General features: G+C 38.6%; 1 protein-coding gene across 2 annotated transcripts in view; it reads left to right on the top strand.

Annotated features, from left to right (window-relative positions):
- LRRC69 (leucine rich repeat containing 69) overlaps positions 1–18,561 on the top strand; it is a 114,328-nt gene that overhangs the window by 86,718 nt on the left and 9,049 nt on the right. For both annotated transcript variants that reach the window (XM_084759821.1, XM_084759820.1), the window contains one exon: positions 17,644–17,759. In XM_084759821.1, coding sequence (XP_084615947.1) covers positions 17,644–17,759 — 116 coding nt within the window. The remainder of the gene's footprint in view (positions 1–17,643; positions 17,760–18,561) is intronic.

Below are 18,561 nucleotides of genomic sequence, written 5' to 3'. Positions count from 1 at the left end.
AGAGTCTTCAGGGCTCTTAGCAGAACTTGAAATGATCTATTTACTTGATTTTTGCTAACTGTTTCTGCCACTACACCTAAGCGCAGCAGAGTAATGCTGTTTTTCTCTGTTTAGTATGATACAGGAACTGAGTAGCACAGGGCCCAGTACATATTTTATTTTTACTGAATCAAAAAGGTTGGGTTTCAACCCTAATTCCTCCTATTCTTTTTATTATTATTAATGAACTTACATCAAAGTATATTGAGAGAAATATGTCTGAGTTGCTGCGTATGAGGGATAGTCTCATGATTTTGAAAACATTCTAACCCTGGTGCTAACTGTGTACGCAAGAAAAGAACATATAAGTAATTGCTAGAAAAGAAAGAAAGGCCCACAGCAGCCTGATGCTAAATACAAAGAGAAAAAAAGATCATCATTAGGAAAATGAAGATACAAATGTGTCCTGTTGCTTGAGATGGGAGTAATATCCTGATCACATGCATAACCTATTTGAAAGAGTTCACAGTATCGTCTGGAATGGATCACTACAGTCAAAGGAACTATAAAGAGTAAAACTTGCCAAATTTCTTAGCGAAAATTGCCAAAACAGCTTGCTTTTTTCTGGCTATGTTCAGAACACCTGGGACAACTTGCCATGTTCATTTTTTTTTTTAAAACTTGGACAGACTCCTTCACAAAATCATTCGATGAACTGCTAGTTTCATTTCAAGTCTTTCTTGAAGAAATTGCCAGCTAATAAAAATAACCACAGCCAACTCTGTGCTGTCACCTGGAATACCACAGTTAATGTCTAAAACACCCCAGGACACTGACGAGAAATCCTACGTTAAAAAAAGTTCAGTAACTTTGCCAAGTTCTCAAAGTTTTCCAACTGGAGACCAGAGGGAGGAACTTGGGTGTGTCATTCCTTGCGCTCAACCTGAAAGGATGAACTAGCCAGCCCAGCCTGCCCAGTCCTCACTTATGCGACTGTCTTTAAGACAATCGTGTTGAAGAGCCTTCTGCTGTCATTTATTCATCTACTCAAATTCACTTTTCCCTATAATATTCCAGCTATGTATAGTAGTCCATCTGCTGTAGGGAATGTAGAATCCTGGTCCGAAAAGAAATCACTTAGTCCCAGGAACATCAGAAACTCTAGTTTTGATGGTGAGCCACAAAACTTACTGCCTATGTCATCTTAATTTCCTGTTTAAGGCGATGCTTCCTTACCTGTTTAGAGGCAATAATAATAGCTCCTGTCTCACAGGGCTGTGGCGAAGGATTCAAGAGGCCATGCAGATACTCCTTAGCATAGTAGGTAAGGGCATTCATTGTATAGTAAATGGTTAAGAAAGGAGAGACAGGTTGGTTACATTCTTGTTATAAGTAAACGGATAGTGCATGGGTTTTATGAAGAGATGGCATCTCAACTGAAGTTGCTCTTTCAACTTTGGCAGCCCAGCATAGTGTTTGTCTTTGGGACAGGGAGAATTAATACAATAATAAAGATTAAACTCAGCATAGTATGCACTACTTGAAAATGTGCGTTGATGAACAAGGAGGCATTCGTGATGGAACAGTGGGCAACTGCCCAAGCAAAGGTGAAATGGTAGAAATAATTAGCTCCCTGAGAACTGTGAACTCATGGGGTAAGCTATAGAAGACACAGTTAGGGAAAAGCAGCATGAGATATAGGGCTATTGCAGATGAAATTTGAGCTTAATTTTGCAAGCTATGGTTAACTGAGAAAAAAGCTACCCCACAGACCTGGGGGCTTTGAGAACAGCACATTGTTTTCTAAGATTGCTGGATGCTAGAAACATGAGATTAGTGTGTCAGAGGCTTGACTCTGCAGCCTTTCTTCCTAACTTGTAATGAGCTGGCCAGAGGCAGGATTCTGTGAAAAGAAATGGGAGCGAAAAATCAGCGACAGAACCACACAGAGAAGTACATTTGAAAAGCACAGCTGTGCACTGAGCAGGTTTATCCTGGCTTTTCTTTTATTACACTGTTACAGTTCCATTTCTCTTGCTCAAAAATCAACACAAGAGATAGGAGGCTTGTTTGGCTTATAATTCCAGATTACAATCCATCGTGCAGGGGGAAGTCAAGGCAGGAACTTCGATGGCTGTGCACACCACATCCATAGTTAAGAGCAGAGAGAAACAAATGCACGTATCTTTGATTGCTTACTTGATGGTGGCTCAGCTGGGTGTTTCTTCTTTGGCAATCCATAATCTCCTGCCCAGGGGATGATGTCACCCAGAGTGGGCTGGGTCTTCCCATATCAACCACCCAAACCCAGAAAATCCCTCATAGGTTATGCCTATGGGTCAAACAAATTCAGACAATCCTTTATTAAATTTCCCCTTTTACGTAATTCTAGTTTGTGGCAAATTGACAGTCAAACTATCACATGAATTAAATATCTAGTTCGGCATCTGTTTTGAAAAAACTCATTTTAGTTAACTATAGGCAGGCCTAGGTGGTCAATTTAGACAATTCTCATCCAATTATTTTAGATATAACATTGTTTGGTATTTCTTTCCTCTGAACTCATACATAGAGGTGTGTCTGTTTCACTGTGGGGGTCTTCTGAGGATTTAGATTTCACTTATATTCAGAACTTCATGGTATTTACTGAGATACTAACAGCTTCAAGTTGAGAGAACAAATGGGGATGGAAATAGGAGAGAAAGAAATTTCAATTCTCACTCTAGCTTTGTGACTTGCTTTCACTGTCTCTTTCACAGCTGCGATAACAAGGCCAAAGTCAGATATCTTGCTTTCAGTAAACAATCTATCAGGTAACAGAATTAAGCCTTAGGGCTTGTTTTTGCTGCATGGCAGCATGCACATTGATTGATGGTTATACAGTTAGTTCCATTGACTGTCTACATATCAGAAGCTAATCATGTGAAAGAGGAAAGGCCTGCTGCCTCTGCCTGGGTGCTCTTTCTCTCTCCCCTGACCCTCTCTGTCCTCTTTTTTTCTCTTTCTCCTTTCTATCTTCAACTTATTTTCAGTGCTGAAGATCAAAGCCATATGGGAGGCAAAGGGCCTCCTATCACAGAGGAACAGCTCTAGCTCTTGAAAGAAGGATTTTCTCCTGTAGACTTGTAGAGGATAGAGCCATGGGTATTTGTGACAGATAAATCAGATAATTTTATGGGATTCTGACATACACACATTATGATAACACTGGATATCATCAAAGAAACAATGAATAGAAAAGAAAGTGGGGCAAGATTTAGCATTTATAAAATTTCTATTAAAAAGTTAGAAGGGCTGTTAGAATTCATTTGCACTAGTTAAATATGCCTAAGTATATTATAAAGTATAAAACCAATAACAGAAAGGCATAAGAATATAGTATGGGTTAAAAATATAATAATCCAAAAGTAAACTGGACACTTTGATTCTGGCTGGTGGCAGAAAATATTCAAATAGTTAAAAAAGACATGGTGTACACACTGAGTGTCTAGAAGAATTAAAAAAGTACAAATCCACATATAATCATGTTTTGGTAAAATTATGCATAACAGATAAAAGAAAAGAGCTAATTATAAATGAGGAAAATATCACAAAGAAATGACAGTGAACTGAAAGATAAGCTAGGCAAATATGGAATAATGGTTTTAGAGCAAAATGGGAGAATAACTCAAAATCTAGAATTATTGGTGTTGTTGCTATTGGGTTTTGTTTGTTTGAGAGAAGATCTTATGTGTAGCTCTGGCTGGCATATAATTGCTATATGGCTTAGGCTGATGTTGAATTCCCTGCATCCTCCTGCCTCAGCCCATCACCATGTCAAACTGACAGTCTGGAGTTAGCTATATATCCTGATAAGCTTAGAGTTAAAAAGCATGGGAATCTCAGATTTTTTTTTTGAGAAAAGTGGAAAATAGTTTCCTTTGTTATGAAACAACATTGACTTTTTTTAACCCTATTAAAAATTAGGATGTGGATGCGTGATGTAACTCTGAAATAGCTCTTGCGTAGTGTGTGGTCCCAATATCTATCACAGCAAAAAATGTAAAAAATATAAAAAATTAAAGTCACTTTTTACTAAGTATACAACAGTGAACAACTATTATATGTTCAACATCTTCATTATGAATTAACTAATCATTATAAACAACATTTTAGGATATTTAACATTAGAATTGAAAAAAAATGGAGATTATAGTGCACCTGGCCAGATGGACAATTAGAGCATGTATTATTTGTACCTCTCTGTGTTTACTGTGTAGAAATGTGTGAAAAATACCTGGAGGTGGTGATAATGATATTACCCATGTTGGTGATTGTGGTGGTTTGAACAGGAATGACCCACATAGGCTCATATATTTAAATACTTGGTCATTAGGGAGTGGTGCTTCATGACAGGGATTAGGAGGCCTAACTTTGTGGGAATAGGTATGGTCTTGTTGGAGGAAGAGTGTCATTTGGGGTGGCCTTTAGAGTTTCACATGCTCAAGCCAGGCCCCATGTTTCTCTCTTCCTGCTGCCTGCCAACTCAGATGTAGAGCTGTCAGCGCCTTCTCCAGCACCATGTCTGTCTGCACGTCTGTCTGCATGCCACCATGCTTCCTGCCATGATGACAGTGGCGGGTCAGCCCCCAATTAAATGTTCTTCTTTATAAGAGTAGCTATGGTCATTGTTTCTCATCACAACAATAGAAATCCTAACTAAGACAGTGAACAGCTGCTCTCCAATAGTCTCCAGGGTTAGGCTGCTTTTCCAAGTGGCGAGAGCTGGCCTTTACAGTAAATATTTGTCGTGACTGGAAAGCCCATTTGATAATGCCGGTGTCTGGCTACTGTCATGCAAACAGAATGTTCTGCTTCACACAAAGTTTGCATTCAAAAGAGGGAGATGCTAAATGAAAAACAAAACAAAACAAAAAACCAAAAACAAACAACCCAAACCAAACCAAAAAACTCAAAATGAGTATTTATTCTTTTTTAAATTTTTATTTAAGTAATTTATTTAGATTGCATCTAATTTGTTATCCCCTCACTTATATCTTCCCGTTTCCCCCTCCCTCCCTCTTTTATCCTGTTGCTCTAGGTCTGTGATAGAAGGGGACCTTGTCCCCCACTATAAGATCACAGCCTATCAGGTCTCTTCCTGGTAGCCTGCTTACCCTTCCTCTGAATATCACCAGTTCTCCCCACTAAGGGGAAGTGGTCAAAGAGGGGGCACCAGAGTTCATGTCCAAGTCAGTCCCTGCTCTCCATAACTGTGGAGAATGTGCTGTCCATTGGCTAGATCTGGATATGGGTTCTAGGTTTACTGCATGCATTGACCTTGGTTGGTACAGTAGTTTGAGCTGACCCACCTGGGTCCTGATCCTCCAGCCTTAATGATCTTCTTGTAGGTTTCTAGAACTCTCTGGATCATTCTATTTCCCCATTCTTCCTTCCTTCTCTCATCTAGAGTCCCAATAGGAAGCCCAAGTTTCTATCCCAATCTCTTGATAAGTAAAGAGTTTCAGCAGACATCTCTGTTGAGCTAGTGTCCAATTATAAGTGAGTATACACCATGTGTGTCTTTCTGGGTCTGGGTTAACTCACTCATTATGATCATTTCTAGTTCCATCCATTTACCTGCAAATTTCAGGATTTCCTTGTTTTTAATAGCCGAGCAGTATTCCACAGTTTTTTTTTTTTTTATCCATTCTTCGACTGAGGGACATCTAGGTTGTTTCCAGGTTCTGGTTATTATGAATAAGGCTGCTATGAACACGGTTGAGCATATGTCCTTGTTGTGTGGTAGAGCATCTTTTGTGTATATTCCAAAGAGTAGAATAGCTGGGTCTTGAGGTAGCCCTATTCCCAGTTTTCTGAGAAAGAGCCAGATTGATTTCCAAAGTAGTTGTAGAAAAACAGATAAAGAAAACCCAAACAAAACCCAAAACATAAACTTGAAATGGCTTTTATTCAGGTGAACGTAAAATTATGTCATGCTTGCCTTCCTAAATACTGAGATGACAACTTGAAAGTAATGGATAAAAAAAAGGTTGCTTAACTGCCAGTGCTAAAATTTACTCAGTTCGTGCTTTTTTTTTTTTAAATCTTACAATTAAATGAATTGTTAGGCCTTATAAAGAAACTTCAACCTGATTGCTACTTCAGCAGCAATCTTTAAAACAGTTAACAGGTTAATCCCATTAATTACTACTAACTTGGGCCACACTTGATCAAGTAACTTAAATATACTTGTAAAGTTCTTTCCAAACTCTTGAGTGATCCTGTGCCCCAAATCTTCATCTGAGAGTTTTCATTTTGTATAGTTTTGTTAGTTGAACTTACCAGCTCCCCAGATTCCTTTAAAGTTGAAGAGTTTAGGGCAGGAACAGCTTGGAACATGAACTCTCAGGCCGGTGTTGAGTGATGTAATGCAATTAAAACGCTCCTCAGAAGAGACTGCGGGAGGAGGTCTCAGCATAAGTGAGTGAAAACGTTCCTCTATTTTACGAAAATAAATGAAACCTTTTAATCTTAATTCCTTTTCATGACAATCTGCCAGTAATGAGACATGCTATTATGTTACATTTAATAACTTTACTCATTACTTATGGAGTAAAGTCTTACTTTTCTATAAAAAGTTATTACCGCTAAGATACCACCGATGACATTCATTTATGAAGCTGATCATTTCAGCTAGTCAGCTATGAATGTGAATGTGGTTCTTAATACATCTGTGTAGTGGTTAGTCAATTTAATGTGCATTAGACACCAAGTACATGAGAAGGCATACCCATTTCAAGTCCTAATTGGTCATGAAAGTAATATGTATTTATTGTTCAGAAAATTGAGACAATAATTCTTGTTCCATATTAATTTTGTCACAAAATAGCAGAAGATGATCACAGCATAAAGGGATCCATGCATGCTGTCATCATTTTCATTCCTGACAATTCTGAGCCCCCTTTCCCTTCCAGAGACTTCTCTCCTTCGTTCTTCAACTGGTGGCATAGTATTATAATTACATTGCTATCTTTGTTTCTTGGAAAGGTCTGAAATTGTAGTCAGCCTTAGCTTATTCATTCAAAGCTGCCCCTAATCAAAACTTGGGTTCTCCTACAAGAAAGTTAAAAGGCAGTCTTACGCAGAGTGGCAGAGGGCAGAATTGAAATGGAGTGAAGACCAGTTAGCTCAGTGATGGCTGACTCTGTTTTATTTCCAGTTTCTTCTTTTACAACAGTCCAAAATATCTTTTAAAATCTTTTAAACTTTTTATTAAATAATACATTTATATTATTACACATATATACAATAAACTACTTGCAGCACGAAGAACCATGAAACAATCAGGAATATATATTGCATTCATAGTGTTTTGGCTATTTATATTTGCCAACCTTGAAGAAAACATCTTTCCTATCTTGGGGCATCTAAAATTCTAAATGAAAATCAATAGCAATAATATCTCATCTCTGTTAACTTAAAACATCTATCTAGATCTAAAAACATTTCAACTGCTAACCAACTAAGCTTAATTGTAAGACTAAACTATCTGTTTTCCACCCCATGATAGACTTGAGAAGGAATAAAACTTAATCACCTGAGCAAACCAGAAGTGCAAGTTATCAGCTTCCAAAATGAAAAAAATTACAGAGACAGTTTACTGCCTGATCAGTCACCCAGAACTCTCTATAACATTGGAGCATCATCTTCAGCCTTCTAGCCCAATATATCTGACAGATATATTTGTGAGACAGGAACTATTGAAGACTTGCCTACTCTGTCTTGGCAGAGTTTGACAGTTGACTCTACCTGCATCCAAGCTTAGCCATTTTTTAGTAGATTTCTGTCTGTGGCAGAAACAAGGACATTTTTCCCAGTAGCTTATTTGCCACATTTGAAGCCATCTCCAAAAGGAGGTTCTTTGATGCTCATCATCTTCTTTGAGGTAGGCTGAGTGTTGCCAGGAGTTGACCTGTCTCATTGTAAGTGTACCTTTACTATAATAAAAAAAGTCTTTAAATGCTATATTCTGTATGTCTCTGAGGTTTTTGAAGACCTTACCTAACTATTTTACCTTATCTTTCTATAGAATCATATCTATCTGTTACACCTAGGATGTATATTCTTGTGACAAAAATAGAGTAATCGATATGCCCATGATTTGATCAACTAACAATTAACTTGTATAATATCCTAAACAGCTTGCAATAGCATTTTCATAGTATTGTATGTAAACCTTGTATTATAATTGAGTTGTATTGGCACAATACTGCATATTAGAGTGTGTATATATATATATATATATATATATATATATATATATATATATATATATATATATAGTGTGTGTGTGTGTGTGTGTGTGTGTGAAGAATAATCTTAAATTGGAATTCTATACCAATGTATCTAAAATTAAACTTACTTTGTGTCTATATACAAAATTATTTACCAGTGAATTAAAAATAACCTTGTGAATAATAATTAAGGCATTAAGTTGCAGAGTAGACTCATTAATCTACTTTTTGTCCTATCCCTATTATTTCTGTATTCCCACTTCTTTCTTTTCAACCCTTACCTCTAAACCTTAGAATGAAAGATGAAGTCCAAAATATCTTAAACATAACAATCATAAAGAGTGTTATCAAAGAAAGATAGTTTTGTGAGTAAAAATGAACACTCTAAATAGCTGGGGAAAAAATAGCAGCATACCAGACCTGTCCTTGGCATAAGCTGATGGTGCCTGGAAGGTTGGCTTCAGAGCATTACACAAGGCTGGGGCAGTCAATATTGGTTAGAGAGTGTTGACATTCTGAATATATATCTTGGATTTGAGAAATTATTCTTAGTCACCCCATAAATATTTGAGAACATACTTTAATCAGGAAGTTCCTGGTGGTACATATAATGGAGCTTTACAGGGGACCTGCTCAGATCCAAATGGTTTAAGATTTGAGCTTAAACTCTAAAGATGTAAAAAGCCCAGGTCCTAAAGGCTAGATGTTACATGAGGGGTAGAGATCAATCATGTCAAAGGTTCAGTGTGGATGATAGAGTCACTGAATGTTGTCTGTCCTGGAAAGTGTCCTGGATACTCTCCTTGTGTGTGTTTTTTTTAAATTTATTTTTAAAATAATTTATTCAGATTACATCCTGATTGTTATCCTCTCACTTCTATCTTCCCATTCCCCCCTCCCTCTTTTTCTCAGTCTATGCCCCTCCCCTAGGTCTGTGACAGAAGGGGACCTCCTCCCCCACCATATGACCACAGACTATCAGGTCTCATCTGGATAGTCTGCTTATTCTTTCTCTTAGTGTCAACAGGATTCCCCCAAAAGGGGAAGTGGTCAAGTAGGGGGCACCAGAGTTCATGTCACACACTTTCCACACAACTGTGGAGAATGTGCTGTCCATTGGCTAGATCTGAATAAGGGTTCTAGGTTTACTGAATACATGCATTGTCCTTGGCTGGTACAGGCCCCCCACTCTGGGTCAAGATCTGCCAGCCTCGATGGTCCTTTTGTAAGGTTCCTGGACCCTCTGGGTCCTTCTATCTCCCCATTTTCCCATACCCCTCTCACCTGGAGTTCTAATAGTGAGTCCCAGCATCTGTCCTGATCCCCAGCTGACTGAAGACTCTCGGAGGACGTCCATGTCAGATGGATATTCATTCTTCAAATAGGGAATTCAGATACCTGATTATGGAAGCAGAGAGGAGAGGTCAGGGCCAGAGAACAGCATGGCCAGGAGCTAAGAGTAAAGCAATCAGATTAGTTAGTAGACTTGGGAGGGGGAGACTTTATAAAGAACTGGGGCAAATTATATAAACCTGTCACAGAATAGATTAAGAAGAATGGACTCGACCTTGGCTGTCAGTGGAGTCTAGTGAGTAGGTGAGTACAAGTTAGTGATTAAAAGAAATAAGGTATGTTTTAGGATCATTTGGCAGTGAGTGCTGGATTAGTTGAAACTAAAGAAGAAAGGGGCTAAAAACTTGAAGTGATTGTCTTCTGCAGAGATAACATGTAGTAATGGAAATACAACGAAGGTGGGAAACATCCCGAGAAAGATCACAAAAATTGGCAATTGTACATGTCAGAGAATGGATACAAAGGGGAAAGATGTATCTAGAGCGGAGCCTTTTCGGGAAGCACTGCCCAAATTTTATCACTGACGGCTGAAATTTCAAGTGATATCTACATAACTCAAATGAGTATGTTCCATCTTAGACATGTTGATTGCCAAGAGATGTCTAGATAATTCAAGTGAATGTGCTTAACCACAGGCTGGGACTAGCATTTCAGTGGCCTTCATATGTACATCCCTCCAACTGTTATGTCATTAGACTATTCGGCATGGGTGGTCAAACCTACTTGTTAGTGAAGGATCCTTGGAGATGTACTGTGACAGTCAACAATTTAGTGGTCTTGGATTCTAGTCTCTTGGGTCTGTAACGATGAGCCTTCCCTAAGTCATCTGCCTTCTCATTATATGGACTTCTTTCCTCATCTTATCAATAAAGGGTTAAAGCAAAGTATCTTCTAATATATGGATTCCATGTGGAGAAGGAAGCTTTATGCTTTTGAAAGTCCTGCTAATTTGGAACATGAGACCACTGTTGGTATCTATTTTATATTAGGTTACCACAAACTTGGCATCTTAACAACAAAATAGATTGTTTTATACTTCAGTATATTAGAAATTCAATATGGGTCTCGTTGAGCTGAAATCAAGGCTATGTGGGTTAGAAAGGCTATGTGTGTCTATTGCTTTGCCCTTTCTAGGATCTAGAGGATTTTCACATTTCTTGGCTCCTGGCCCTTCCTACATCTTCAAGCCAATGTTGATAGATCTTGTCCTTTCGTATTGCATCATTTGGACCTTCTCTCCTGCCTCTATCTTCTACATAAAAATTTTTTGAGGTAATTTCCTACACGAATACTATATTTACATCATTTCAACCACTCTCTTTCCCCCTCCAACTTCAATTCATCCCATCTTTTTCTTTCTTCTCAAATTCATATCTTTTAAATTATTGCTAGATATATGTATTATCTATCTATCTATCTATCTATCTATCTATCTATCTATCTATCTATCTCTTCACATATACACACATGCACCCAACTAAATGAACTGAATTCATTTAGTGTAGCTCAGGTGTACATGTGTTTGGGGCTGTCCACTTGTGACTGGATAACCTATTAGGGCACTTGTCCCCAGAGAAAACTGATTACATCGAGCCCATCTGGATAGTTCGGGAGAAACTGCTTACCTCAAGGTCCTTAACCACATCTACAAATGTTATTTTTCATGTAAACTGATGCACATTGGTGAGGTACAGAAAAGAGGGTCCACAGACCATAGTAGGATCATGGGCCAGGCTCCCTAGCATTCAGCTTAATCCTTCTGCCATTTGTGGATGGTGCTGTTCTGCAGTGAAAGTTCTTGAAGCTTGCTGATTTCTGCAGGAAATGTCACAAGTAAAGGCCCACAAAGTGACAGTAATAGAAGGGCAAGGATTGTCTGCTCAAGCAAAGTGCTACTGTGACAGGAAACAGGGACTACAATGGGCAGATGAAACTCATTTCTGCAACAAAAAGACTAAAACTGCAGAGTGTCTGAGGCTTGAGTACATGTATTGAACACAACTGCAGCTCTAAGAGAATGCTAGTTTTCATAGCTCTGAGTGTTTTGAACTAGGAGGAGCTAAGAAAGTACCACCACTTTGGAAATCAAACTGACGCTTTCTCAGAAAATTGGAAATAGGGCTACCTCAAGACTTAGCTATACCATCCCAGGGCATATAACCAAAAGATTCTCCACCATACAACAGACATTTCCTCAACTATGTTCATAGCAGCCTTATTTGTAATAGCCAGAATCTAGAAACAACCTAGACGTCCCTCAACCGAAGAATGGATAAAGAAACTGTGGTACATTTACACAATGGAATACTATTCAGCTATCAAAAACAAGAGAATCTTGAAACTTGTAGGCAAATGGATGGGACTAGAAAAGATCTTCCTGAGTGAGATAATCCAGACCTAGAAAGACACACATGGTATATACTCACTCATAGGTGGTTATCAGCCCAAAATAGATGTCCTCTTAGAGACTCCACCCAGCAGGAGATCAGGACAGATGCTGGGTGTGGCAGCTGGACGCTGTGCAAAGTACTCAGAGTTGTATGGAAGAGTTAGGGATGGAAGGTCGGGGTGGGGTTGTCAGGAGCTCCACATGGAGACTATCAAGGTTAGCGGATCTGGACCCAGGGGGCCCTGCACTAACTGATGTACTGACCAAGGACATGGCAAGCAGAGAACCTAGACCCTCTGTTCAGATGCAGCTGATGGACAGCTCATTCTCCATGTTGGGAAGATGGGGGGTAGGGAGTGAGAGCTGCCTCTGACATGAACTATGGTGTCCCAAACTTGATTACTTTCCCTTGGCTGGGAGGCCCTGCGGGCACATAGAGGAAAGAGATGCAGGCTATCCAGATGAGACCTGATAGGCTGTGGTCAGATGGTCAGGGAGGAGGACCCTACCTATCAGAGGACTGAGGGAGGGTAGGAAGAGGAAGATAAGAGCCAGGGGATTACAAACAGGATGCAATGTGAATAAATTATATTAAAAATAAGTAATACAAAAAAGAATCACAGTTTAGAGCTACTAAGCTTAAATTTGCACTATAATTTTCAATAAACAGGGAGTTTTGATTAGGAATATAATTTCAGTCAGTAGCACTTTTATTTTATTTTCACAAGAAATAGCATAATAAACTAAGACCTTAAAATTTCTATGAATAACAACCCAAGTTTGCATGCTACAGTAGGATAGTAGCGATCCCACCCACGACAACAAAGCAGAGAATTCTAGATGCAATAATAAACATATCACAAGAAGCGAGCTACATTTACAGAAAGCTCTTCCAGGAGGGAAAAATCCATTATTACCACAGCACCAAACACTGGAAAAAGACACGTGATTTGCATTTCTGCCTTACAAATCTGCAGGCTTGTGCTCTGGTGCTCTCTCTCTCTCTCTCTCTCTTTTTCCTTCCTCCTTTTCTTTCTTTTTTTCTTTAATAAAATGTGTCTAGTTGCTGGATGGAAGCTGGAAGAACTCTCATCTTAAATTTTGTATCTCAACAGCTTTTCTCTATCTCCTTTTTCTATAGCAGTAGGGCTTTTTTTTTTTTCCATCTCAACCCCTATTTAAGCATCTGATACACATTAAGGATAATCTCTGTTAGAAGAATGCTCTGAGTCCACTGGGTTACAGTTTTGGTACTTCAGGGAGAGCACAGAACTTCTCAAGCCCATCTGTCTACTTCCTCATCTGAAGGCTCAACATCCCTTTGTAAACTAAAATGCTCTTCCACAGCATCTTTCTCTCTTCATCATCTGCGTCTCACCCCTCATCTAGAGTAGCTTCCTGTCACAGTCATATATGGGTGTGTTCACTAAAGTGGCACGGGGATGTTGTGTGTCTAATAATAATGTTTTTGGAGTCTGTTTATAGAATCTTCTGGGTTGACATTTATGTAATAAGAGGTAAATACTTTCACACATTCTTCTTAGGAAACTTATCCCTCAATAAATAGACAAAATATAAGCTAAGTAAAAAGAAAAGAAAAAAAGAAAAAGAAAACAAAAAGGGACAAGTGACTTAGTTCTGTAGGAGAAAATGAAGACATAGCCGGGTGGCCTATTAGGAACACTGTTTTTCTAAGTAAGAAGCATGGCACACTGTGCCCTAGAAGTCAGAACATCCTGGAGAAGCGTGAGAGTCATGAGTATTGGGTAACTACCTGTACATCTGTACATGGGTCTGTACTGTTCAGGTCTCCTTTAATGTGTTTCTTCCACACAGAGACCCTGGCAGTCACTCTCCAGTCTGAGGTAATGTGCTAGCCAATCAAAGTCAATAGACTTCCACTATATAAGTGGCTGCTCACATGCAATAAAGCAGATGTTGTTTTCTGCAAATGTCTCCAGAGTGGATTATGACCTTTACTGACCCACAGGCACTGCTGTCTTGTCCAGGATGTCCCATAACAATGGTACAATTCTAAGAGAATACAGCACGCAGGCAAGTCACTCTTGTAGGTCACATGTTTTGCTAGGTAATATTGATGATGAACTTTCTCCTCTGGTAGTACACAGAATAACTTCTAACACCACGAATGCTAATCAACAGGGGTGAAGGTATCAGCTCCAATTCTCCTCGTTCAATGGCATACATAAGTGTTGCCTTCTGTAATGGAGCCTTACTGCCAGGTTGTGGAGAGCAGCCAACAACTTTGAACCTAGCCTGTGATATTAAGGGGATCCATGGGACCCCTTTGGCCAGTGATTCAATACACAACCGATTCCTGCCACTGGAGGTTTTCCTCGGGATAAATTGTCTAGTTGGGGCATTTTCTCTCTCATAATATGGTGACATTTTGTGTTTTAATCTTTATTAGCTAGCCACCAACACGGTTATTTTTGACAGAGTTATAAGGTTTCTTAATTCACTTGTATGAAGGAGGGTGCTTTCTGGGAAAGAAGACTGTCATTACTTTGTAACATGGTCATTTCAGATGGCATGTGTCATACCAGCAAACACAACTGCTGTGATGCTACAAGTGGAAGGACTTAAAGAGGCATTCATTGGAAACATACTGGAGAATTTCTTTTTTTCACAAAAAAATACAGAAGATGATGATTTTATATGAAAAATTGTAGCCTCAGGAAATTATGTCAAGTTCTTTGTCTCAGTATAATTTCCAGAAATCACTCTATATCCCTGAGAAGTATTGTATCATAAACAGAAATTATTAGAGAATGATAAAGAGCAAAGTTTATGTTTGCTGCAAAACTGGTAATGGCATTTTCACAATAAACTTGTACAAAGTAAACAATCCATTTCTATTATAAACAGCTAAACAATAAATAATCATTACTCTGAGAAGGGATAAAGGAAGTTTGCATTCTTGCTTGTGGCAAGAGCCAACTCCAACTCTTCCCAGGCAGTTTCTTAATGACACAAGGGAAATGGCAAAAACCACAGAGGAAATAGGAAACACCATTAAGAGTTTCTATTATAAACTCTCCCCTCGTGGAGAAACTTGCACAAAGCATGCTAGCACCACTATATAGGTTCCTTGATTTATGTTGCTTTTTCCTGATGATCTCTTGGTTCATGGCTATATTAATTGTTTAGTGTCTCAAATAAGTGCTGATTAAATTAGATGTGGTATGGTTTATTTTTAATATACCATAATGGAGCAGATGTTTCTTTAGACTAGAGGCCTGACTACTTTATGAAAGACACATTAAGTTTTTGACTTTTGTCATTAGATCTCACGCTATCATTTCAACATTCATCTAACACAAACTAAAGTGATACTATGTCATCCTACAGGAGACCTAAAACCTTCTATATATCTATCATTATAAAAATAAGAATCCTTTTCTTTCTTATAGCACATGATTTAATATTTTATGATTCATTTATTGTTTTCTTGTTTTTTTCCGAGTATGCTCAATATAGTTTTGAATTTTTGTCCTAAAGTTCACCCTTTTAGAAATGGTTTTGACTCCCCTGCAGGTAACCATGCCCTAAGTCATCCTTCTGAAACCAGTTCACCTTTCCTTCATGTTGTAGACACTTGATTAACATGCAGCCTGTGGTGGTGCCTCCTCCTCTGTGTCACTGTAGAACTTACTACTCAGCCTAGCCATATGTTTCTAGTTATTTTCCGTGTATTTATTTCTTATTATTCCAACTAAATCCTGAGAAAAATCTTAGAGGTAGGGGTTATTTGCTATGTATTTTTATATTCTTGGCACTTTGCCTAATGGCATGTAAATTTTAGGTTACTTATAGTTTATCCATGTTCTTGGTTGTAAGTTACAGAAAAAAAGCTCACATATTTAAGTAGTAAAGAATGGGTCTGGCTAGATCAGGACCCCAAATTTGTCATCTATTAATTATTATCCATCCTTTTCTATTTATCTCTTTGCTTATTCTTTGCTTATTCTTCGTCTTGCCTTTATTTTCAAGTAGGGACTTTCTGAATGATGCTCTTTAGAAGAAGGAGTGCTCCTCTGTCAGTAGTTCCAGTGTCCAGAGCTGATATTCTCTGGCTTTACTGTCTACTTCTTTGCTATGTGCTTATGCTAGACTAATCACAGTGCTTAGAAGGTTGTTGACCAAAGCTGGTTGAGCCAGCCAGTGGAATGGATGGCTCTCTCCCAACGTGTGTATGAAGGTAGGAGACAGAAGAACTTATTATCCAGAGGGGGGTGGGGAAGATGAGCTCTTGTGCCATCAGTGTGGGAAATAAGCACCAAAAAGGCAAAGGAAAGATGCTTACCAGGAAAGACCTGCTGATTGATTGACATTGTTGTGGGAAAACATTAGGCTACTACATCCAAACTATTGTATGGTCAGGACAGCTCTTCCTAGCCACTGTCAGTGTGAGGATGATAATACTGTGACCTTTGACTTCTGTTCTCCCACTCATACAGTGACAGCACTAGAAAGCGGTTGCTCTTGAGAGTGGATGGTATTCTTTCAAACATCTCGATAGGATTTCAAACTTTTTCAGTGGAAAAGTGAACAGAACAGCCATCAGATATCTCATGTAGTTTGTGATGAAGTTGGCCAGAAGCTTTTATGGTGAAAATAAATAGTGTCATTAACCAATTAAATCTCTACTCGTATGTCTCTGCTTTGGATTTCTTCAGGGAGTGCTGGGTTGACTTTAGAGGTTTAACTTCCCCCTTTTTGCCATGGTGGGGATCAAACAGGGCTGTGATTATTTAAGAAGTATATATTATGGTGGCTGGTAGAGTTTTTGACTATCTGTTTTGTGCACGGTGAAGTATGATGAGAGATACTTGGAGTAGAAAACCTTAAGTCATGTATTCATTAGCTTGGCTGAGACCCACCCAGTGATGTCTTAATGAACATTACAGAAAATGTACAAATAACACTAATAATTTTAATACAGGAACTATATGGAAGATGGGCAAAAATCAAGAAGCTGTTCAGTATACTTCCTGGTTGCTAATTAAAACTCTTTCTCAAAAGGAATCAAATTCATGTAGAGTGTGTGATATTTACTGGCATCCGTAGCACCATATGGTCAGACTATGTTGTAGTGTTTGGATAAAATAATACATAAATTTTTATCAGCTTTGTGTGGTGGTGCGCACCTTTAATCCCAGTGCTTGGGGAGGCAGAGGGCAGGCAGATCTCTGTGAGTTCAAGGCCAGCCTCGTTTACAAAGTTAGTCCAGGACAACCAGGGTTACACACAGAGAAATCCTTTCTTGAATAACAAAACATTTTAAATATATCGTTTAAATTTTGTTTGGTGTTAAATATGCCTCTGTCATTTAGTTAAGCTTGTTTATGTGTGGTAAAAGAACACATTTGCTCTAAATGGAATAGTATGTTCCTTAGAAGTCAATGTTCTGAAACTTCTGAGAAAGTGGATATTTTACTCAAATACAGCAAACAAATCAGGCTTAGTGACACTTACTCATGGTCCTAAAATTTGGGAGGTAGATGCAGTAGAGTCAAGAGTTTAAGGTCATCCTCAGCTTTCTCAAACACCAAACAAAATAATCCTACCCCTAACCCTACTGCTTGGCACTATCTTAATTTGACCTTTAGTCTTTCTTTTTAGAACTGTAAGATAAGCAAAAACCTACAGCTGATACCTCTCCGGACACTACTTTGTTCCTACCAATGCTTTGACCAGCGCTCTCCTAACGTCTTTGGAATTGCTGAAGAGTTGAGCAGGTGAGATGCTCATGCAGAGCCTCCCTGGGCCAGCTGTCTGCTCTACACAAAGTCAGCTCATGCTCCACCTGTAATGCCACTCCCTGCCTAACCCTTGTCAATGTACTAAGCCAAGGAAGATGAGCTACTCAATTATAAAACTCACAATATAAGCATTGTCATCTGCCTCTGGATAGTTGTTTCTAGATGTTCTTTTTTTCCCCCTAGTGGCTTACAAATTTAAACACAGGAAAACATTAAATTGCATGACACATGAATGTTGATTGGTCCCATCACTTTATGAGTTCCACCTCCCTTTTCTGGAAAATTCTAAGTGAGTTTAATGGAGAAACAAGTTTCATTGATGATCATTTCACAGTTGAAAGAGAGATACTTATTAGAGCTGGGTAGCTGTTTGCAGGTACTAGCACCTCTTGATAAGATATAGCATCTTCATTTAGCTTAAGAATGAACAGAAGTCTGGAAAGTCACGCATAGCACTGCCCAATACTATTACTGTTTACCAAGAGAAACTGATCAGTGTGAGGAAAATTGCTGAAATGAGAATTTGCCTCATTTCTTTGAGGAAAAAGAGAAAAATAGGAAAAAAATTATAAAAATATATTTTACATTTTGCCTAAATCAATGGCTCTTAAAGTGTGATTTTTATTCAGCACTATCCGGCAAACCAGAGACTGTAAGTAGTGCCAGACAGTTTCTGTGACCGTAGCCTTCTGGGTAATTTGTTGATGTGTTTAAGTTTGAGAATCACAAATCAGTCTAGTTTGTAAGAAAGTTAACCACAATTTTATGTTTAAACTCC

The sequence above is a fragment of the Acomys minous genome (genome assembly GCF_964271855.1).
Source record: "Acomys minous genome assembly, chromosome: 1".
NCBI lineage: Eukaryota > Metazoa > Chordata > Mammalia > Rodentia > Muridae > Acomys > Acomys minous.
Note: the sequence above shows the minus strand (reverse complement) of the source record. Positions and strands in the feature narration are given on the sequence as shown.